Below are 22,115 nucleotides of genomic sequence, written 5' to 3' on the forward strand. Positions count from 1 at the left end.
CGTACTCCTCTTCCTTCTTATTCTCCTTTCAATCCATTGTCTTCCTGGCATCACATGTTGTAAAACATTCTTCATTCTACACCGCAGTCGTGATACTGATGACTAAGCTTCCCCGGTTTCCACCCGTGCCTTAGCTCCTAAGCTGTTTATCGTCTTTACTAGGTTGGCGAAAAGACCAAATTCCTCATACCATGTCTTCTACTCCTCATATTGGGCCATGGAGAACACCAGCCGAGGGTCATCTCACCCCAGATGTCAATGGAGATCTTAAAACCGACTACTCACGCTGGCGATTGCTCGATGAGGAAGGCCGTCAGACATGGCGGTATCTCGAATCCGATGTGGATAACCAAGAATGGCCGCAGTCAGTAGCTGATAAATATCACTTGGGACTGCCAACGGTATTTAACCCCCATTGGCAAAGATCTAAATCTTCCGATTCTAACGGCGCATTATAGGGTCTTCCAGAGCTGCCACAGGCCAAGACGCCATTGGAAGCCGCCGAGAATGGGCTTTCATTCTTCTCGCATCTGCAACTGGAGCCCGGAAACTGGGCTTGCGAGTACGGTGGCCCCATGTTCTTGCTGCCGGGTATTTTGATTACTTACTATGTGACCAATACCCCTATTCCCCCTGAGTATGCAACGGAGATCAAGCGATACCTGTTTGCCCGTCAGCACCCAGAGGATGGTGGATGGGGTCTGCACATCGAAGGCCACAGTTCTGTCTTCGGTACTTGTATGAACTATGTGGCACTGCGCTTGATCGGTGTCAGCGAAGAGGACCCGCGCATGATCAAAGCCCGGGGCCTTTTGCATAAACTCGGAGGTGCGGTCTACGGTCCTCATTGGGCTAAGTTCTGGCTCAGCATTCTGGGAGTGATGGAGTGGGAGGGTGTCAACCCAGTTCCTCCTGAGATTTGGTTGGTTCACGCATTGCAACATGTATAACCTCTTTTATTAACCGACTACATAGGCTTCTTCCCGACTGGGTTCCCTTTGCTCCTTGGCGGTGGTGGATTCATATGCGCCAGGTGTTCCTCCCAATGTCTTGGCTGTGGTCTAAGCAATGGTCACACCCTCCAGATGACTTGACAAGACAGCTGCGCGAAGAATTATACACCCAGCCATACAGCTCTGTCGACTTTGCTGCGCATCGCAATTCGATTCACGAGGTAGACAATTATTACCCCAAGACGTGGCTGTTGAATACAGCCAATGAACTGTTGGTTCGGGTCTGGAACCCTTACCTTCGACCCCCCAGTATTGTCAAGCGAGCTGAGGAATGGACCTGGGAATTGATTCGCATGGAAGACGAAAACACCAAATATGCGGGGCTGGGACCCGTCAACAATCCAATGAACATGGTGGCTTGCTTTATCCACGACGGCCCTGACAGTTACTCTGTCCGCCAACACAGGGAGCGATTGAATGACTATATGTGGGTCAAGAACGAGGGCATGCTCGCAAACGGCACCAATGGCGTTCAAGTCTGGGATACGGCATTCATCACCCAGGCGGTCGTCGTTGCTGGTTTCGCCGACGATCCTAAATGGCGACCGATGTTGACCAAAGCTCTCGAGTTCCTGGAAGACCATCAATTACGAGAGAACGTGCCAGACCAAGAGAAATGCTACCGCCAACACCGCAAGGGCGCTTGGCCGTTCAGTACCAAGGACCAGGGCTACACAGTTAGTGATTGCACCGCCGAGGGTCTCCGTTCAACACTCCAGCTGCAGGAGATGCACGGCTTCCCCAAGCTGATCTCCGAACAACGGTTGAAGGACGCTGTCGATTGTCTCTTGCTCATGCAAAACCCAAGCGGCGGCTTCTCCGAGTATGAAATTACCCGCGCTTCACCCAAGGTCGAGTGGCTCAATGCTGCAGAGGTCTTCGGCGGAATCATGATCAGCTACGACCACCCCGAATGCACAACGGCATCTGTTACGGCTCTGTCACTCTTCAGCAAATTCTACCCCGAATATCGCGCCGACGAAATCCGCGCCGCGAAGCAGAAGGCTGTCAGCCACATCAAGCACGTACAGCGCGCCGACGGTAGCTGGTATGGCTCTTGGGGCATCTGCTTCACCTACGCAGCGTTGTTCGCGCTCGAAAGTCTGGCCAGCGTCGGCGAGACATATGAAACAAGCGCAGACTCTCGTCGAGGCTGTGACTTCCTGATCGAGAAGCAGCAGGCCGATGGTGGCTGGGGCGAGTCATACCTTAGTAGCGCAACCCATCAGTATGTTCAGCACGAGAAATCCCAAGTGTGCCAGACTGCCTGGTCTCTTCTTGGGCTTATGGAAGCGGGCTACCCGCACAAAGAGCCGTTAGAGAGGGGCATCAGGCTGTTGATGTCTCGCCAGCAGCGGAATGGTGAGTGGCTGCAGGAGGCGATTGAGGGAGTATTCAACCAGTCTTGGTAAGTTTGAGCTGTCCTGATCTTCTAGGTTTGATTTACTAACCGTCCTTATAGCATGATCTCCTATCCCAACTACAAGTTCTACTGGCCTATCCGTGCCTTGGGCTTGTATAGTAAGAAATTCGGCAATGCAGAGCTCGTGTAAACCTCTAGGGAAAATAATATTCTACAGAAATGAATCTAATCAATAATAACGTGCATGAGCTGGTATTGACTTGATACATGTTGTATCTCTTTCTTCTCTCATGTTCCCAAATGCAACATCCACCTCTAAGTAAGTACAACACGTGACCATCCAAAATGATCAACAGAAGCTTGGGCCACTGCGGCTCCTTGAAACCCCCCACGTTGTTTGCGATTGCTTTCATTCGAACCAACTACGTCCGTCAGACCCTGATACCATCATCATGAATGCTGCAGCTCAGGGTGACAAGGCCTCGGCCGAATCCAACTACCCCATCGCTATCGAACACTACACCCATGCCTTGAGCGAGCTACCCCGCGCTCCGGCATACTACATCTCACGATCGACTGCCTATTCGCGCCTCAAGCCAGCAAATGGCGGACCCAACTATCAGGCCGCACTTGACGATGCCGAAATCGCGCTCCAGCTCGCCAAAGAGCGGGGAAACCGCGAGTTTATCCTCTCCGCTCAGATGCGCCGTGCCGTGTCGCTGTACCAGCTTGAGCGGTATGGAGACGCAGGATTTGTGTTTGAAATTATTGCTGATAAAACCAAGAGCGAGCAAACGCTAGCGAATAGATCCGAACAGGTGCAAGCTGCCATGGGAGGACCAGGATCTGCGTCGAAGGGCGCCAGAAACAATTACAGCGCCCAATTGCCGATTTGGACCGCCAAAATTCAACGGAAGCTAGCAGAGCTACCCAAGGACGACCCGCGATGCACTGTGTCTGTTACCGAGTTCCCGTCTTCCGTATACGTTCCGACTGGAGACGAGATGAAGGCTCAGTGGAAGGCCCTCAAGGCTGGCAACGTGGGAGAGGCCGGAGCCTCGCAGACTAAGACACAGCCGGCAGAGCCCCAGCAGCCATCCGCAAAGGAGTCTGGTTCAACTGCTCAACTTCCAGACCCAAGCTCCGCTACAGCTGTTTCTGTTTCCCCGGAGAAGGTTCGTCATGAGTGGTACCAGTCACAGGACTCTGTCGTTGTGACTCTTTATGCCAAGGGGATCTCAAAGGACAGTGTCGCAATCGACCTGAAAGAGGATTTGGTAAGTGATATTCTGCCTGGCCATTATTGGACTTTGGACTAATTCTGAAACAGGTCTCGCTACAATTCCCCCTCCCATCTGGCTCCGAATACGACTTTACCCTCGACCCGCTCTATGCAGCTATCAATCCTGCCGAGTCCAAGGTCTCAGTCAAAGGCACCAAGATCGAACTCACTCTGCGAAAGCAGAAAGCCGGCCACAAATGGGGTGCCCTCGAGGGCTCAGCCACCGACCCCGCCGCGATCACCGACCGTCCAGCGGCGCAAACCTCGCCGGCTCCCACGGGTCCTTCGTATCCTACCTCCTCACGCAGCGGCCCCAAGGATTGGGACAAAGTCGCATCGTCGCTTACTGCGAAACCAAAGGCTGATGGAAACGCAGATGTATCGGATGACGAAGGTGGGGATGCCGTGGACGGGTTCTTCAAGAAGCTGTATGCCGGCGCTGACCCAGAGACGCGTCGAGCCATGATTAAAAGCTACACCGAAAGCCAGGGAACATCGCTGAGCACGAACTGGTCTGAGGTTGCGAAGGGGAAGGTAGAAGCCCACCCTGAATGATTCTCTACTTGCTATTTTCCGTCTTCTAAGCCGCATGTAGCGAGGTGTTTCTCGGGTATTTTAGCTTAGTTCTCAATTAACCGTCTCTTCTCAAGTTGTTTATTAATACTGGTTCAGCAAGTAGTTCAATTTGTCAACAACCAAAGCTACCCCACTCTATAGACGAGACACCACAGTCGTCCCATCCCCATAAAGCGGAATAGCAGCCCCAGCTCCATCCTGGCGGCGCATCGTAGCCATGACAGTCCCACCCACAACCTTCAAAGAAAACTTCGCCCCCTCTTCACTGGGCCAATTCATGAAAGACTCCCCGTCATAAACCTGTTCAAAGATCCTCGCCGGCTTGATTCTCCGCATAATCGGCGAAATACACTGTCCTTTATCGGCGTTTTCCTGCTCGTAGACAGTCCACACATTCACCGGCTTGTTGCCGAAGAGCGATTTGTTCGCATTGTAGAGCGCACAGAGAGCTTCTGCCGCAGGGATCTCGCGAGCCCCGTCCGAGGAAGTGTTGGAGAGCAGGAAGCCTTCCTCGTTGACGATTGCCGTGACGGAGCAGGTGCCGAGTTTGTCGGCCTCGACCGCGTCGAAATCGGCCCATCGGCCCATTTTGGTGGTGTCGGCGTGCACTATCCTCCGATGTCTTATAGCGGAGGGCATGGTGGTTGGATGTTTGGTAAAAGAGAAAGGGGTAGATAGATTGTCTTGGGTGATGAGGTAGGTGTTTGTGTTTGTGGATGGTATTTTGCTAATGCTTGTTTCGTATTTGGGTTGGATTATTCTCTCCAAGGTACGATTGAGTCGGAGTATATATACACATTTATCTCTCCCCTGAGAATCATATCTGGAAAATTGGGCTGGAATCAAGGCTGCAAAAAACGAAACCCAACACAGCAGCAACCCGCCATATAATTGTTGGCTGGTAAGGTTCCACGGGCGTTATAGACCGGGGTATTGTGATAAGGGATCGCCGACACTAAGACGAATGAAATTAGGTTTCCAAGTCAGCTTAGGGCTGCAAGTAAGTATCCCAAAGCAAAATGATAGGCTGTCGGCGCTTAGCGCTCTCGTGAAACTTATATTGGCGCCGGCCCCCTACACCTCCCAACTTTCGCCGATCCCTGTCCTGCAAGCCATAATTCTGCCCAAGTATGGTTGTCCTGGTCTCCCTAGTCTGTTCATATCGAGACACCTGCATCATTGACGGGGATGGTTGGCCCGGAGGTAAAGTTACGTCTCCGCCAGCCTGATTGAGCGAATAGATCCCCTCACTTGCAAAGTGATGCTACAGGCATGAATACGGTATACGATTATTGGAAGTGTTCCAGGCCTCAGATGCTGACATTCTACCCATGTATTCGGTAGTTCATGGCTGGAACGACCCATTCGCGGATCCGCGACCCCTGCTTCATAGCGAACATTTCCCCCGCCTAGTAAGCTGCGCCTGTAAATTAAGACTGACTGACCGCTAGTTTAGCTTTCATTATACGAGGCGCGAAGTCTGTCCCACGTACTTTGGCTCTGTTGGTTCATGTTTGGCCGGCTCTTTCCGGCTCAGACGATCATTGGAGAGCTGTGTTATGGTTCGACGCCAATTTAGGGACAGGACTTTGTTGGAAACGATATATCGACTTCGTCTAGGATTATCAGGACTTGCTGGCACTGCTAGGGCCCAGTCGTTGCCATATACGGACTATCCATGTCCAAGTGGTGGCGTATCCAACGCAGTCATGAGGTGATGTGACTGGTCTTGCAGCTCTTTCGAGCTATCTATTTCACATTTTTGAGATATGCTTCGTACTAATAGATATGCAATGATATCCAATCACATCAGAACCTCATTGTTGGTAGCCAGGTCATCAACGCAGGGAGGAATGTGTCACATCCGGGTAAAAGAACCAGCAAATTGAGCTTGTTTTCTGTTTGCTCCAAGGAATTCTTGCTTATAAAATAAAAACAGTCTTGGGCAGAAAATATCCAACGAATATTCCCGCCGTTGGTGTGGGAAGACAAGGGTGGGATCGTGGGCGGTTATTTCTGAGAACGTGCATCCCCGTGTTTCCTTCTGATAATTGTTCTAACTATTCTTCCGAGTCTGTGATCAATGGCCATATGCTCATTTCCGGTGTTTAGCTCGTTGAGTTGCCAAGTTTGTGTGTTTCTATAGTTCCCTATGCAGTCTCGTTCCTTCAAAGAATTGCCTTACTTCTTTCATGACCTTGAGCCAGTATCAGTTTCAACTTATTTTCTTTTTCTGCTAAAAGCCGTAAAATGTATTTCAAACATTTGTATATGTCCAATAAATCACATAAATTTTGAGTCTACTCCTCCTCCTCCTCCTCCTCCTCCTCACCCTTGCTATCGCGGTATAGGAAAAATTGTATAAAGATCGCCATATCCAGCAGCAGCGTGCCAGCGCTGCCAATCAGCCACGACAAGTTCACCAACACATACCGGCCATACAGCGCAGCCGCCTCGCCAGGACGACAATGCGCACGGTGGCTGTGATGCCCCAGGACCTCAGTAGACCCGCCATGGCAAACAGGCGAGTATGCCATAATAGAAAGCACATAAGTCAAGTTTCCGATGCAAGCAAAGAGGAAGAACAGCAGGGAAACACCATCCGTTGATTTGCGGCGGTAGTTCAAGAGAAGCTGGGGCAGACGTGATCCAAGGTACAAAGCTGCACAGAAATAGCCGAATACTTGGCCCAGAACATCCATGGTGACAGGTTCCGGGTCTGGCGATGCTGGCTTTGCTGCCGGGCTGACGAACCAGCCCACCACGCCTGCAGCACAGACTAGAGCGACGGCCGTGAAGTTGAAAAGGATGGACTGGAGGACGGAGATGCGGCGACGACGAGCGAGTTGAGCACGGCGGCGCGCACAATCGGAGGTGGGTTCGAAGAAGGGCGTTGCGGGTGACAGATGGGTGGCATCCACCGAGGAGAAGATATCATGGAAAGAGTTTGTCGAGTGTCGTCGTCCAGCGGACGGCAGTTGTGTATGGTCTTCGGCTTGCTGTCCAGTGACGTTTGGAGCCGGGTCTTGGATTTGGACGTGGCCGTTGGGCTTTGGGATAAGGGATGATCTCTCTGTTGGTACTGGTTCATGTTCGGCGCCATTCCGCTCCTCATCGGAAGTACTGTTGGATGCAAAAAGGTCCGGTGTGGCCGAAGGAGATAGTTCCTCCTTGAGGCTAAACCCCCGGTAATAGAAGCACTGCCCCAGCAGAACAATATCTGCTAAAGTGTAGTATACTGCAAGGATGATCATGGTAGGAAGCACGCCTTGTAGGACGGCACCTAGGATGTTGAACACATCGCCGGCCAACCAGATGATGAGGAAGATGAGAGAGAGGCCATCTGCAGAGCCACGTCGGAAGTTCTCGATGATTTGAGGGGAGAAGACGACAACCCAACAGGCAATAGAGATCGATCTAGATTAGTTAGTATTAGATTAAATAAAAAAACATACAGATATCGCCAGTCTTAGTAAATATATATCCAGTGTCGCACATGCATGTATTAAAGAACCTGACATCTAACCAAAAAAAAACACCAAAGAGGGAAAAAAGAACAGACTTACCCACAGATGCCGCTAAGGGCCTCGATGTTCAAATTAGCCGCCTGCGAGGGAAACATCATGCAGGTGAACCGTGCGATTCAGAGTCAAGTGATTCTGAATGGTTTGGGAAGCGAAACACGGTAAAAAGTAGAATTCCCAATATAAACAAATATATTCTCTGGAATATCCAACTCTGTCCAAGTCGAAAATAGGGCAATTGGAGGTGCGCGAAGAGAATTGGAGAAATTCACAGACGGAGCCATGGATGACGTCTGGTCACGTGCATGGAAGTATACAAATTAGAGCAGGGCATCTTTCTTCATTTCCTTTATTTCTTTCATTTCCAGCAGTTTATGAAGATACGGGTTAAATAAGATGATATTGTCTTCTTCATGGACTACTAAATTCGGAGCTATTGACACAATCCTAATTGTGATCACATGATCGGCGTCGTTAATAGTTGCCACATTGGCGCCCTTGAGCATCCGTACCGCTACTATAGCAAACCATGACACTATTGTCCTTTCATAAGCAGCTCTAACTTATCCTGGGCATCACAGAAGATATTTATAGCCTTCATCTCTGTCAGCAAAGCTCAAAACCGATCAATGTATCCATCCACGTACCTCGGTCAGCTTAATCTGACTAGCACCACCTAGGTCGCGGGCAAATCTGATCTGGTAGTTTCCAGGATCGCTGATGAGAGAGTACTCCTGCGCCGGGATTGGAAGTGTCGGCTCAATATCAAGTAGCGACTTGACATCTCCTGCATAAGGCTGAGTCAACTGTGTCAACAGACCTGGCGAGATAGTGAGGTGATCCACCCCAGCGAGGAAGAAGATCTCCTCGACGGAAGTCAAGCTAGCAGGGAGAACTTCGGTGGGCGAATTGATGGACTTATAGTATTTCTGAATGGCTGCGCAAAGCGGGAGCAATTTCGCATTGTCCACAAATCTGAAATGGGAGTGTTAGGCAGGATATCGAAGAAGAGTTCGGTACTTACCCTGCTTGTACATGCACCTTCAGTTCGTTCACATAAGGTGCGATATAAGTACAGCCGACCTCGGCTGCGAGCACAGCTTGAGGCATGCTGAACAGAGTGGTTGCTAAAGTATGCACACCGGCTGCTTCAAGAGTGCGGCAGGCCATCATTCCTTCCCACGTACTGGGAATCTTGATAGAGATGCGACTGACGTCGAAGCCAGGCTGAACATAATGGAACAACTGCAAAATTCCTATAAATGATATGCTCAGCATCGGTTCAATTGAGCAAAAACAATGTCAATAAGAAAAGTCAGACATACGGAACGCATTGGCGGCAATCTTCTCCGATGAGTATGAGTAGTAAGGATTAACCTGGACATGAACACGTCCACGAATGTGTTTTGCCATTACAACGGCCAATCTAACCGTCTATTAATCGCCATTAGTCGACTTCTTCAAACCCATCAATACTATAATCGAAGCACAGCTTACCGCAATCTCGACAGCCAATTCTTCGACCGTGGTTGACGAGTAGTTCGGATGCAGTTTCTTCGCATCGGCCTGCGCTGCCGCGATGATTTCAGCCCGTGCTGGCTTAGAAAGCTCGCCAAGTGCAATAGCCTGAGCGGTTAGTTCCATGACCTAGGGTAGTATCTTCGATCTGCTTACTTGGTTGGAAGTACAGTCCTCGAATGGGCCCAGGGTTTTGGCGACTAACAAGTAGTCAATACTTGAAAAAGATAATATAATAATCTCTACAGTGGACTTACCTTCGTCGTCTAGCGTATCACAGTCGATCTGCGTGCGCGAACGCATATAGTCGAGACCTGTCTGTACTGCCATCTCGAATGTAGGTAGACTAGTAAATAGACAAGTAATCGAGTAAAGAAAGGGTGTCTGATGGAGAGAAAGGAAAAAGAAAGCGAGGAAATGATCATCCCACTTACCCCAACCCTATAGTGCATTTAATGGGGGGTTTTCCGGGGAAACTCCGCAGGTGGAACGGATTTGTCGGGCCGAGTGACTTGACACTGCATCGAGCACTGCATGTCTATTGTAGTGCATGGGTAATGTGCTAGGAAGTATGACAGTATGAGAGCTGGGTTAAGTTCAGTGCAAGTTTACATGTCATAACAATTAGTATAACTATAGCAAATCGAGGGATAAATGGTGCTTAAAGTATCCCAATCAGGCAATATTCGCATTGTATAAGATAAGAAGGATATATGCCGAGAGAAACGCCTCGCGATGCAAAGTGGAAACCCACCCCGTATACCTATCAAACTAGATATCAAAAATAAAAATGCTCTCTTTTGTTTTGGCTTCTATTTGGCCTGGGTAGCCAACCACGCCTCATGTGCCTTCTTCTGACGTTCCCAGTCTTTGCGGAGCTTCTTCGCCCGGCTCTTAGTGATCTCCTCGCCGGCACTATCGCGGGTAGGCATGCCTTCATCGTCCCAGGCGCTGTACTCGTTGGTACGGAACATCTCCAGATGGCTCAGCTTGCCCTTCTCCGCCTTCTTGAGAGCTTCCTGCTCCTTCTTCAGCTTTTCGGCCTGCTTTTGGAGAGCCCGAATTTCCTTCTCTGCCCGCACCTTAATCATCTCTTGGGTGACTGGCCGGACTAGGGCAGGTTGGTTCTCCCGATCTTCGAGGGCGATACCAACATCGAAGAGGTCGATGTCTCGCACACGGTCGCACAGAGACAGAATATCCTTGCCAATAGAATCAGATGACTCCAAAGACACAACCTTGTTCCGGAAGTTGGAGAAAAGCTCAGCGTATGGCTTGGCAGATTCAGAAGCCTCTTGGGGTGCCGATGCTTGAGCAACTGCCGCCTGGATATCCTTGGCGGAGATTCCAGCCTTGGACCGCGCGGCTTCACGGAGCGTGTCACGCATAGCCGACAGAGGGTACAAGTAGGGTTTGGCCTCCTCGGGGATCTCAATACCAGACCAGCCGATTTCAGTGCTGTCAGCAGAGGCGGTGCCGTTAAGACCGAAAATGTTCACCATGGAGGTAACCCATTGAGCTGCAGCCTGAACGTCCTTGGAGGGCACGGTAGCCTTGTCAGCAATGTTGAACTTGGAGATAAGTTCCGAGATCGACGCCATGGCAGCGGGAGTGTTGAAAGAATCACAGAGCTGATCGTAGACCGCCTTCTTGGCGGCTTCCAGATCAGCAGCAAAGGTGGTGTCGGTGCCGGACGACTGGAGAGCCGCAGGGTCGTTCACCTTGAGGAAAAAGTTGTTCACCTTCTCCTCCCATGAGCTGCCTGTGTTTATCAAATCCTCTGTGATCTCAACGCCATCCTTCCAGCCACCCAGGAGGAAAACAATGCGCAGACTTCTCGGCGACCAGTCTTTGCGATCAAGCGCTTCTCGGATGGTAGTGAAGTTCTTCAACGACTTGGACATCTTGGATCCTTGGATGGACAGATGGCCCATGTGGAGGAAGTAGTTAACCCATTGGTCATTCTTGTGGTCACCGTGCCAGTATGCCTCGCTCTGGGCCAGCTCATTGTCGTGGTGCGGGAAGGCAAGATCAATGCCACCTGAGTGGATATCCATCTGTTTGCCCAGCCTAGCTGATGCCATGGCTGAGCATTCGATGTGCCAACCAGGGCGACCCTTGCCCCAGGTACTGGACCAGCTTGGCTCGCCTGGCTTGGATGACTTCCAGAGAGCGAAATCGGAAGCACCGCGCTTCTCTGTCGTTTTGCTAGCCAAAGAGCCTTCGCCCTCTGCAGCCAACTTGTTGTCCGACCGGCTCCATGGCTCAAGCCGGGCGTACGGATGGCCCGCAGCTTCGAAGGCATTGATATCGAAGTATACCGATCCATCCTTTGTAGCATATCCGAAATTATTCTTAACAATGCGATCCACGAAGGCCGCAATCTCATCACCGTATTCTGTCACGCGAGTCAATTCGGTAGGATCAAGAACGTTCAGGTCCCGCATATCCTTAGTGAACCGGTCCTCGTATCTCTTAGTCAACTTGGTGAAGATGCTGTGATCGTCCGCATCAACCAATGCGCCCTTCAGGGCATCGAGGTAAGGCAAAATAAGATCTTGCGCGTTCGAATAGAACGACTCAGCAAAGAGAGCAGGGTCGGCACTCGAGCTATCACGGGTTTCCGCCTGCACGATTACTTTTGCGGCAGAAGAAGCCGTCTTGATGTGCATCTTAACCTTGGCCTCGGCATCACCTGCCTTCTCGTTTCCTGGCAAAGTTCCACCGTTCAAAATAGTCGCATAGGTTTTTTCAACCTCATTCTGGTACTGCGACGGAGGGAGTTCGGAGTCGAGCAAGGGAAGGTTCTTCTTTAAGTAGGCGACGAAGGCGCTTTTGACGGTATCTAGGACCTCTGAGGTAATCGTAGGGTTGGCGGCGACAAATTCATTAAACAGGTGTTGTTGTCTGGCGCGGAGGATGATCTATAAGATTGGTGAGTCTCCGTGCTTGAGGCTGTATACACAGCTCCGAGCCATACCTTATCGTCCACGTCTGTAATGTTCATAACAAATTTGACATCAAACTTGAAGTAGTCGCGCATAATTCGCCGGATAATATCGGTGCTAACATAGTTTCGGGCATGTCCAAGATGCGCGTCGTCGTAAACAGTCGGTCCGCACGCGTACCATACAACCTTCTTGCCCGCAGGGTCGATCGGGATGAAGGGGGTCTTGGACTTGGTCAACGAGTTCCATACCTTCAATGGAGGCAGTTGCGCGTCCGGGCTAGCGACCGGTTGCCGCCATGGCGGCTGCTGGCGAGAAGACATAGAACTGAAAGAAGTGCCTGACAATAAGAACCGCTGTTTGAACGGTGGAAAGAAACGAAAGGAAAGAAGGGCGGGTCGGGGGAAGAGCATAAAGAGGGAAACAAAGGCAATGGAGGGGGAGGGGCTCTTGTCAGTACCAGATCGAGTCATCCATCAACTGCGGACTGGCTGTGATTGGCGGTAACGGGGGATGGGAGGACCAAGCCCTGAGCCCTAATTCGTGGCCCAATCAGGCAATGGGCATGACAGCCTTTTTTTCTTGGAGAGACAGCCAGTTCCAACCGCAAGTTAGGGATTGTCCGTACCAATTATCCGCGCTGATATCGCCCGCCATGACTTCCCCATTCCTTACCCGGAACGCCGTAGCGGATGCAGATAGTCTTGCCCTCTTGCAACTCCGTCGCGACCAGATCATTCCGACGATCCTCCGCGACCATGACGATGAGAACCAAGGCTATTGGGAAGGCAAGGTCACCAACACCCGCTTCGGCTCGTTCCCACACAGCACTCTGATCGGGCAACCGTGGGGCGCGCAGATTGTCGCGTCAAAAGTTGATACAGGCTCGCGCGGTCGCCCATCCACCAAGCGCAAGGCCGAAGAGCTCGATGCTGAGACAACAACTGGCGCAGAGGAGGACAAGAAGCGACCATCATTAAGAGCCCCCGTGTCTGCGGATAGTGGGTTCCTACACATCCTCGCCCCGACTCCCGAAGCGTGGACCCTGTCTCTTCCACACCGCACGCAGGTCGTCTACACCCCAGACTACAGCTACATCCTCCACCGACTCCGCGTACGACCGGGGTGTACAGTCATCGAAGCCGGAGCCGGCAGCGGCTCGTTCACGCACGCCTCTGCACGCGCCGTTTTCAACGGGTATCCCGGGACAGAAGAAGCAACCAAACGGCGACGACTGGGGAAGGTATGCAGTTTCGAATTCCACGAAGGGCGCGCGGCCAAAGTGCAGCAGGAACTTAAAGACCACGGTCTCGACGGGATTGTGGAGGCTACACATCGCGACGTCTACGAGGACGGATTTCTGCTAGGCGATCCCCAAACCGGCAAATCGCCCAAGGCCAACGCCATCTTCCTGGATCTCCCTGCTCCCTGGCTCGCGCTGAAACATCTCGTGCGCAATCCGCCTCCTGAGCAGGAATCAGCTCTCGACCCTGAGTCACCCGCTTATATTTGCACATTCTCGCCCTGTCTCGAGCAGGCAGAGCGTACAATCCGCACTATGCGCAAGCTATCATGGCTCAATATTTCAATGGTGGAAGTCGCACAGCGTCGGCTTGATGTCAAGCGGGATCGTGTCGGGCTGGATACCGAGGGCGTCCGCGGAGCTACAATGTTTCCTAAGACGGTCGAGGAGGCAGTCGCAAAGCTTCGTAGTGATGAACAACGTGCCAAGCTCATCCGGGAGAACCGAATGACCAAAGGCCAGCCGGATTATCAGCCAATTGCGAAGGAGACGCCGTTCTATAAAGAGAAGACCGATGTCCCTGTTTATGCTCAGGGTCGCTTGACGCATCGATCGGAGCCGGACCTCAGAACTCACACCTCATACCTGGTCTTTGCGATCCTGCCTCGGGCTTGGTCTGAAGAGGAGGAGCAAAAGTGCCGGGATCAATGGCCATCCGCCAAGGTCGCGAAGCCCGATAATGAGCCGAAGACAAGCAAGAAGCAAATGAAGAGAGATGCGGCAGTGGAACGGGCAAGGCTTCGCGACGAACAAAAGCAATTGGAAGAAAAGTCACAGCCAGAATCGGGAGATAAGATCGAGGAAGAAAAGTTGGAAGAGGAGAGCACCGAGGCATGAGGATGAAGATACCAGTTGATTTGATTTGTTAGCATAAAATTCATAGCCGGATTGTGGTATTGTTGTCTTTGGAGACATTCTACATCACACATATCATTTACTCAAAGGCTCTTTAATCATTGAATTGTACGCAATCCTGGAGCTAGGTTGGTCGTCAACTCCTCCGACCTCAAACCAGCATTTGCAAATCCTTACAGAGGCATAATTCCTTTAGCGGCAAGTATGAATTCATGGGCGCATCTTGACTGAAGCAGCTGGTATGAGAAGTTTTGCCCGAGAAGCAGCCGTCTTGCAGGCTACCTGGAGACGAACATAGATCACGATGATAAACAAGTAGCGAGAATGAGTACTACAAGGGATTAGAAACACAAAGAAGGCAACGCTCATATGTAATTCTCTATGGGACAAAGATGCTATAAAGGCCCCTTCTAGATAATGGAATCGTGAAATGCAGCAAGCGAAGAAATGACCATGAGTAGATGGTATGAACAGGAGAATAGGAGCTCTCAGAGGTTATTTTCAGCTCTGAACTTGTCCCAGGCTTCATTTAAAGTTCCGAACACAGATCCAGCAATCATACGCTGCTCAGTGGTGGCAGTGGTAGAGATCTAATAGGGAACGTTAGTATATAATCAGCCAATACCACCTAAGAAGGAGTAAACATACCTTATCAGGGTGCACCTTGGAAATCCCCTTCATGTACTGAATCTTAACCTTATTCGGCAGCACCAGCTCCGACAAGCCAATCTTCTTCCACCCAGCCTCGGGCCATAGCACAGAGTCTAAGCTACCCAGCAGCGCACGCAAATTGTCTTGCTTTCCGCTTTTCCAGGTAGCAATTTTCGCGTCGACACTCTCGGCAAGAGCAAATTTCTCTTCGTCGGCACGCTCAGCCGCCTGGTTGGCTTGTCGCAGACGGCTGACTGCTTCAAAGTCCGTCCCGGATGCCGACGTGGCCGTGAGACCGGACATAGCCGAGGCCTTCTTAGGTGGAGGTGAAGGGCGATTTCTAGCAGGGGCTGTGGGTTTAGATTGAGGCTTGTTGATACCAGCCGCTTTCTCGCAACGGTTTCGGCCTTGGATGCTCGTGCTGCCACCGTGACCAGATTCTACAGCCAGCTTCCATGCCTGCGCTGCATCATTCCAGTGCTCTAGTTGCTCAAGGGCTTCGGCTTTGCGCATCAAAGCCTTGCCGAAGAAGTCTTTCATGGGCTTAGGTGGTTCCCCGGTACACAGATCGATCACCTCCGATTCGCCCTTAGATGGGCCGATGAATGTTAGAATGATGTCGGCGTCATCGATGGCGGACTTGGGTTCACCGATCTTCAGGGCCGTCATCGCACGATTGCTGCGGATGATAATGGTAATAGGATGCTTGTCAGGGAGCATTCCAAGAGCAGTGGAGAAGCTCTGATGGGCTTCCGCGTAGTCGCCTCTTTTGTATGAGTCTGCGGCCTTTCCGCGGTGCCGGTGTGTCGATTGAAGCGCCTCTTGGGATACAGGTGGAATAGACCGTGTTGGGGCTTTGGGGCGTACAGGAATGGAAGCTGAGCGTGTCGTAGGCATGGCAGAGGGAGGAGGCTTTGAACGACTAGCTGAAGGAGCGGGGGAATCAATGAGATCGACAGTCGGCTCAGAAGGCGGCGGTGGCGCCTGGGGTCGCTTGCGTCTCGCAGGACTAACATATGCTTGAGCCGTCTGCTCTTCATCCTTAAACCGTGAAACTCGAGATTTAGGATCCTGAGAGCTTGGTCGGGATGGACGTTGGAGGAAGTTGGGTTGTTGCCTTGGCTGGACAGCACCAGGGGACTGTTGAGTACGAGGAGGCTGGCTTCTCGGCTCGGGGTGGTGGGTTTCACGGTGACGAGGTTTCTGAGGCCGACCATCACCAGACTCAAGAAGAAGCGCTTCATTGGTGAAATCCTGCTGCTCTCGTTGTGATTGAGCCGGCTGATCTGGACGATCTGGACGCTGCGGCTGCAGAGGAGGTTCATCTTGTGGCGAGGATCCATCTCTCATCCAACGCGGCTGGCTGGGGTCATGCTCGGCGTTAAATTCGTTTACCGCTTGTTGGAATTTCTTGCTGCCAGTCTTCCAAAGCGAGCCGGCTGATTTCAGCAGGGTATTACCAAATTGGGAGGCCAACTGCGCAGGATCTTTGTCCGCTGATGCTGGACTCCGTCTGTCCTGACGTGATCGAGATTCTGACATTTCTTCTCTCATCCACGAAGGCCTGTCGCGGTTACGACTATCGCTCCTTGCAGCGCGATCGGTAGAATGATTTGTACTGGGATGCCCTTCAGTCTTCTGCCGAGATTCGGCATGGGCCTGGGTAAGAAGCCAACCAACAGCAGCCTGCACGTCGGTCCCGGACTCTGTGGTATTCAAAGCCCGGCGAGCTTTATCCGCGGGGAATCCCATATCCACCAACTCCGCAATAGCCCGGTCGACCTCGTTGGAAGGCATAGGAGATGCATCTTGGTCTCGTCCTTGAGTTGAGGGTGTGGCAGATTTAGGAGGCGGTTCGGGGTGAGGGATATCTGATACCGGCTTCCCAAGCAAACCAAGGAAATCATCATCGTCGCCTTGTTGAGGCTGAGGAGCGGGAGCGGATTTCGGCTTCAATTGATTGAGACCGAATGGATCATCGTCATCAAAGGCATCCATACCCCCCGTGTTGTCCTGCATGGAAATCCCCCCATTGGAAGGTTCTGAGCGACTGTTCAAGTCGATTCGAGGCGACGATCTCGAGGAGGTGGGGATTGGAAAATGCGTCGATGCGTCCACCGGCGCGGCAGAATTGAAGGCAGCCAGGAGATCCTCATCGTCCGCGGGCGGAGGTGCAGATCGAGGAGCAGGTATAGATGCGGGGCTCCGCGTGCGTCCTTCGAAGTTGTCCCAGAATTGATTGTTCTGGCCTCCGTATTGCGATTCGAATCGACTGCGATTCTCGGCTTCCTTCTTAGCTTTTTCCTCCTGCAAGCGCTTCTGCTGTTCCATAAGAGATAGGTTCTTGTTCCCGGTGGAAGAATTGAATGAAACCAGGTTCGCGAAGCTATCTCCGGCGGGAGTAGCGGGCTTTGGCGAGCTTGAGCGGTTCGAGGTCGCAGATAACGGTGTGGACCTGCCGGAGCCGCCATTTGATGGTATACCTGGGTACAAGTACCCAGAGCTCATTGGCGGTGGTTTGCTTGTGTTTGAGTCGGAGGACCAACTCAAGCCATTTAGATCCTCCATGGTGAGTGAGCGTCGCAAAGAATGAAGGTGACGTCTGGTGGATTCGAATGAGGATTAGGTCCCAGAAGAGGGATGAAGGTTTTCCATAATCTCACCAGCTCACAATATATAAAAGAAGCCCAACGCGGTTTCAATGATCGTTTGCTGCTATCAAGCAGATGCGGAACAGTTGCCCCCTGCATGTGGGGGATCCGGACCGCATTGAGGCCAGCACGTGATTATACATTTCCTTGTCTGAGGAAATAGTTATCAGTTCACTCATCTGGCTATTCAATGTCTTGAGATTGAGGTTAAACATCTCAGTAATCAATTGCCTCTAACATGAACTAACCTAGTCCAAGGTGTATGTGATGAGGTCGATGTGAGAGATATCCAGTCCACAGACCTTCAACTTAGCATCTTCTTAGTACTACGTTTTGATTTCTCAACAACTCAGTGATCACTCAAATCACCCTCAGTCCCTAAAACAACCTGAGGACTATTCACGGATATTGCCATGGCCGCTTCAGCCAACTGAAGTGCACGAACCCGGTAAAACCGAGGGTCAAATGGAAAAGAAACAACCTAACGATACACCTACAACGAATGAGGGATACATGGATGTCACCACTGACGCAAAATTGCCTCTTATTGATGGAACCTGTGGCTTCATTGGCCTCGTTCTGATTTTGTTGATTTTCGTTTGAGTGGTCTAATATAATGTCTGCTTCGTTCTCTCTTGCTATGTCCGTCGTGCTGATATATATATTTGCAGGTTTTACCCCCAGCAGGCGCTCTTGAATCACCCTCAGAGGTGATGACGAAGAGAACAAGGATGGGGACCAGGAGAGGAGGTGCCAGAGTTGTTGATTATACCTGTGGGCTAATGAGCGCGATTAACTCGAGAAGCACTTGTGGGTGTCTAACTCTAGGGAGTATCCCGCAAGGCCTAGTAATAAACTAGTCCAGACCATTCTAGAGGGACTGAAAAAGAATCCAAAAGCTTACACTGTGGAGACCATCAATATTGATTGGTAAGGCTATCCCTGTAAAATGCAGGAAAAGGTTCACAAAAGCAGGAGTGCTTCGTCCTGAAACCAGTACTTAGGGTTTCCACAGTGCAACGCTTTTAAGGTCTTTTCTCGGTGCTTACCTGCATGTCCACTGAGAAAGTTCGAAAATATACCAGTGACCACTCAATCAACTAGTATATCTTACGAACTACAGAGTACCTGTTGACAATCTCCAAATCGGCAAAGAGACAAATCAATAGCCGAGAAAATCATCGAGGCCCGAATCTAAAAAGGCTCGACCTACAGGATCCAGGCATATTCATAAGGCCGAAGCTCAGCTAAACTATCACTCAATCATTGAACCCAGAATCAGGGGATCACCCGGCATACAAGGCTATTAGCTGTAGATGGGGCAGGTGGTATCCATTTCTTCTACTTTTGGGCCAACGCACATCCTATCCCAATGTGGGACGCGCAATACTCCAGCCTAGAACTATTTTGTCTTTTCTGGAAACCTCAATCAGGGGTAGTTGGAGACGGAAAGACCCAAATAACTATTCCACAAATGGCAGCAGACATCTACTCATGTTCTTTCTTAGTCGTATAGATCTACTATTGGGTGGCATTTCCACCTGCCAAACTCCGTTAGCTTGCGCGCTAATGCATGAAGCTTTGCTCAATTGGTGATTTTCGCTAAACTCTAAACGATTTAACGTCATGGTTTAGCGGATGATGGAGCCCCCTTTTTGACGCTTTCATGGAAGACATTAGTCCGTTCGGTGCTTGATTGTGTCAGTGGCGCAATTATAGTGGCAATTCAGCCTCCATGTCGGCTCTTGTTAGAACCCTACGGAGTACTCCTTGGAAAATTTATAGGTGCAAATCAAAAAGTAGCCATAAGTAGTGGCTGACTAAGATCAAGTGAGCTTCCCTAGTTAACTATGTCCACTCGACGAAGATCATCATCTTAAGCGAATCAGACAAAGCACTGTATGCTTTGTGGCTGCAGGCAACCAACTTGGTATGTTGTGACAGGATGGAGACCCCACGGCCCCTTCGAATTTGCCCATTGCTACACCGTAGAGTTTGGCCCCTTCATGAAGTCTACGGTGTCATACTCCACTGGAATTGGCTGCTGCGCAAGATGATTCCACCTGGCTACCCCGGCATCCCAAGCTTCTGTCTCCCCTTTCTGGTGCCCAGTGACAACAGTGCAATATAGATCTGGGTTTCTAAAGGCCATGATTCCGCCTCCAATTCGGACATCATCGAGTGCGTATATCAGGGAATCCGAATCAAATATAGACTTGCGTCAATTCTGCGCTTGCAATTGGCCCGAAATTCTACAAACGGTTTCGTTAGCAAAGATAGTTCAAGCATATTCTTTGCCCTGAAACAGTATCCCAGGGGTATGAGGAGAATGAGCATTCTATACCTGTTCGGCACCCCCGCCTGGGGCTTAAACCCTCTTAACAGCAATATACCAACGCTCTTCTTGTCTTTTTACGTCGTATCCCGTGAATTTGATATGTGCTGGTATTCTCATTTTCTTGGCACGAATGACGAGAGTCCAGTCGGCTTCCATCGTAGGAAGGTCTGTAGGTATAGGTAATATCCCAGGTTGACTCGTGTCATCGACGTTCTTCAAGAACTAGCCTTGCTGGCTAAGGAAAACTGCTTCAGTTTATCACTGTCCTAGCTGGAGATAGAACAGAATGAATGATATTGTATCATCCTGGGACAACACGAAACTTGCAATGTAGAATCCGGAAACAAAATTTATGTCAGAATCGTGACTGCTCCTTTTGGGGATGAAGAAGGTCAGAAGGGAATGACTTCTAGGTCATCGAGTCCTGCTAGCCAATAGATACTGGCGTAGTTGAGATTAGCTGCTAAGCTCCCTATCCAAGAAATGAAAAAAACTTACTAAGCTGGCCATTTTTGTCAAGATGTTCTTGAATATCCACCGCGATCATAATCCAGGGTATCCTTCATCGAAAGTCCATACAGGGCGGAACCCATGCTTCGCAAGGTTGCGATGGTTGCATACTCCCGAGCTAGAACGGCATCACCTTTTTCGTAGTCAGAATTTGAAGTATCCAACTCTTGGTCGGGGTCTTCGTACCTTGTATGCTTGATGGAAGGTAGATCAAGTCTGTATATATGTATATGGAGGAGATGAAGAAGGTGAGAGTGAGAAGTTAGAGTGTGAGAAGTGAGAGTACTAGATAAAGGAAGTAGCAAACACCATCCGATTATGGTACCTCGGAAGGAAGTAATGTTTGACCATGGTAGCTACTCAGTGAATCCATCAGTAATCCCATGTTTGCTAATAAATGTACTATCTAGGTATGGTTGCAAAAGTTAAGCTTGAGTGGATGAGTGGATTTCGGGAATTCCGACTCTTCCGCCAGTCGGGAAATTACGAAGTCCTCTCTTTAGCGAAATTTGTTTTACAATTTCAGCTCTCGCTGTAGTTTTGTTCTTTCTCGCTTGCTACAGGACCAAAAAAGATAGCAAAAAGACAGTAAAAAAGATGCATTAAGAATATACCTACGTTGTAGAAAGAATATTAAAGATGCCGACGACAAGGCCAATCAGGTCACACCTTATTAGACTTAATTCCATCTGCCGTACGGAGTACTCCGTACTATTGCGAAAGACTAGGTCCACACAGGGATCTTCATTGGCTTGAGGATATACTCAACGGAAGAATATTTAGTAGGTGGGTATACCGTCTTTGCGGGACCGCGTTCCGAATCCGGTACGATGTATCCAATCGATATGTAATCTAGACCGGAGGTCACGAGGTCACATTGTCCAACTTCGGGAAGGAATGTGCTTTTGTATTATGTAATCTGGATTTTGGACTGGCAGAATCGCGGCTGAAAAGGCGGACTATAGGATTAAACCAATAGAAGTATAGCAGTCACGTGGGCGGTAGGCTCAAAAATACGTCCGAGAGGAAAGTTTCTAAAACCGAGGGGGCTAAGCCTAATTCAGAAGCCTTGGTACTCTTTATGGTCAAAAGTCCAGGAGCACGAATAATCCTTCGAAAGTGATCGGGGTTGGAAAAAGTGGGGTGATTTTAACGGGGTTTGGCTTTATTATTATATTCATTCTCTGGGTAAAACCCGCATCATCGTGATCACAAAATGAGCATTGATATACTATTACTCCGTAGAGAGTCTAGGAATGGTATTCGTATATGCTTGTATTGACACTATACATAGTATTCAAGTAGAGGATGTTTGCGGTAAAAAGGAAAGTCGGAACTCCGCTTTTTCACAGCAGCGGAACCACTCGGGAGGCCGAGCCGCGCGGTAGCGAATGGAAATCCAATCGGTGGATCGCAGTGTCTTGCCCCTGACTTTCAGGGCTTGGACAGTTATGGCTTAGTCAGTGCGCACAATGCTCGGACCTGTCTTGATATTATGTAGGTAGGATATACTTCATACTGATGATACTCTGCCAGCTCTCATTCTCAAGAAAAAGAAGAATGAGACCCAAAAAAATACAAAT

The 22,115-nt window shown here is 50.2% G+C and overlaps 8 protein-coding genes across 8 annotated transcripts; 3 read left to right on the forward strand and 5 right to left on the reverse strand.

Moving 5' to 3' along the window:
• Window positions 1-191: 191 nt before the first annotated feature.
• N7518_005455 (terpene cyclase/mutase family protein) lies at window positions 192-2,566 on the forward strand (the record flags this gene model as incomplete). The annotated part of the gene is made up of 4 exons (XM_057186382.1): window positions 192-401; window positions 459-922; window positions 976-2,421; window positions 2,476-2,566. The coding sequence occupies 4 exons, from the start codon at window positions 192-194 to the stop codon at window positions 2,564-2,566; spliced, it is 2,211 nt and encodes a 736-aa protein (XP_057043152.1).
• A 262-nt stretch (window positions 2,567-2,828) lies between these two features.
• N7518_005456 (co-chaperone SGT1) lies at window positions 2,829-4,213 on the forward strand (the record flags this gene model as incomplete). Its single annotated transcript, XM_057186383.1, has 2 exons — window positions 2,829-3,653; window positions 3,707-4,213. 2 exons carry the CDS (start codon window positions 2,829-2,831, stop codon window positions 4,211-4,213), a joined length of 1,332 nt encoding a protein of 443 aa, XP_057043153.1.
• A 156-nt stretch (window positions 4,214-4,369) lies between these two features.
• Window positions 4,370-4,873, reverse strand: N7518_005457 (uncharacterized protein; the record flags this gene model as incomplete). Its single annotated transcript, XM_057186384.1, has 1 exon — window positions 4,370-4,873. One exon carries the CDS (start codon window positions 4,871-4,873, stop codon window positions 4,370-4,372), a length of 504 nt encoding a protein of 167 aa, XP_057043154.1.
• Window positions 4,874-6,534: 1,661 nt separating this feature from the next.
• Window positions 6,535-7,856, reverse strand: N7518_005458 (PQ-loop repeat-containing protein; the record flags this gene model as incomplete). The annotated part of the gene is made up of 2 exons (XM_057186385.1): window positions 6,535-7,651; window positions 7,801-7,856. The coding sequence occupies 2 exons, from the start codon at window positions 7,854-7,856 to the stop codon at window positions 6,535-6,537; spliced, it is 1,173 nt and encodes a 390-aa protein (XP_057043155.1).
• A 437-nt stretch (window positions 7,857-8,293) lies between these two features.
• On the reverse strand, window positions 8,294-9,606 carry N7518_005459 (uncharacterized protein; the record flags this gene model as incomplete). Its single annotated transcript, XM_057186386.1, has 7 exons — window positions 8,294-8,353; window positions 8,406-8,733; window positions 8,783-9,014; window positions 9,084-9,192; window positions 9,256-9,384; window positions 9,433-9,476; window positions 9,534-9,606. The coding sequence occupies 7 exons, from the start codon at window positions 9,604-9,606 to the stop codon at window positions 8,294-8,296; spliced, it is 975 nt and encodes a 324-aa protein (XP_057043156.1).
• A 482-nt stretch (window positions 9,607-10,088) lies between these two features.
• Window positions 10,089-12,697, reverse strand: N7518_005460 (cysteine--tRNA ligase; the record flags this gene model as incomplete). Its single annotated transcript, XM_057186387.1, has 2 exons — window positions 10,089-12,200; window positions 12,257-12,697. 2 exons carry the CDS (start codon window positions 12,695-12,697, stop codon window positions 10,089-10,091), a joined length of 2,553 nt encoding a protein of 850 aa, XP_057043157.1.
• A 182-nt stretch (window positions 12,698-12,879) lies between these two features.
• Window positions 12,880-14,364, forward strand: trm61 (tRNA 1-methyladenosine methyltransferase subunit GCD14; the record flags this gene model as incomplete). The annotated part of the gene is made up of 1 exon (XM_057186388.1): window positions 12,880-14,364. One exon carries the CDS (start codon window positions 12,880-12,882, stop codon window positions 14,362-14,364), a length of 1,485 nt encoding a protein of 494 aa, XP_057043158.1.
• A 506-nt stretch (window positions 14,365-14,870) lies between these two features.
• Window positions 14,871-17,601, reverse strand: N7518_005462 (UBA/TS-N domain protein; the record flags this gene model as incomplete). The annotated part of the gene is made up of 2 exons (XM_057186389.1): window positions 14,871-14,972; window positions 15,031-17,601. The coding sequence occupies 2 exons, from the start codon at window positions 17,599-17,601 to the stop codon at window positions 14,871-14,873; spliced, it is 2,673 nt and encodes an 890-aa protein (XP_057043159.1).
• Window positions 17,602-22,115: the final 4,514 nt, after the last annotated feature.

This window comes from Penicillium psychrosexuale (assembly GCF_028828465.1).
Source record: "Penicillium psychrosexuale strain IBT 29551 chromosome Unknown utg000003l, whole genome shotgun sequence".
NCBI lineage: Eukaryota > Fungi > Ascomycota > Eurotiomycetes > Eurotiales > Aspergillaceae > Penicillium > Penicillium psychrosexuale.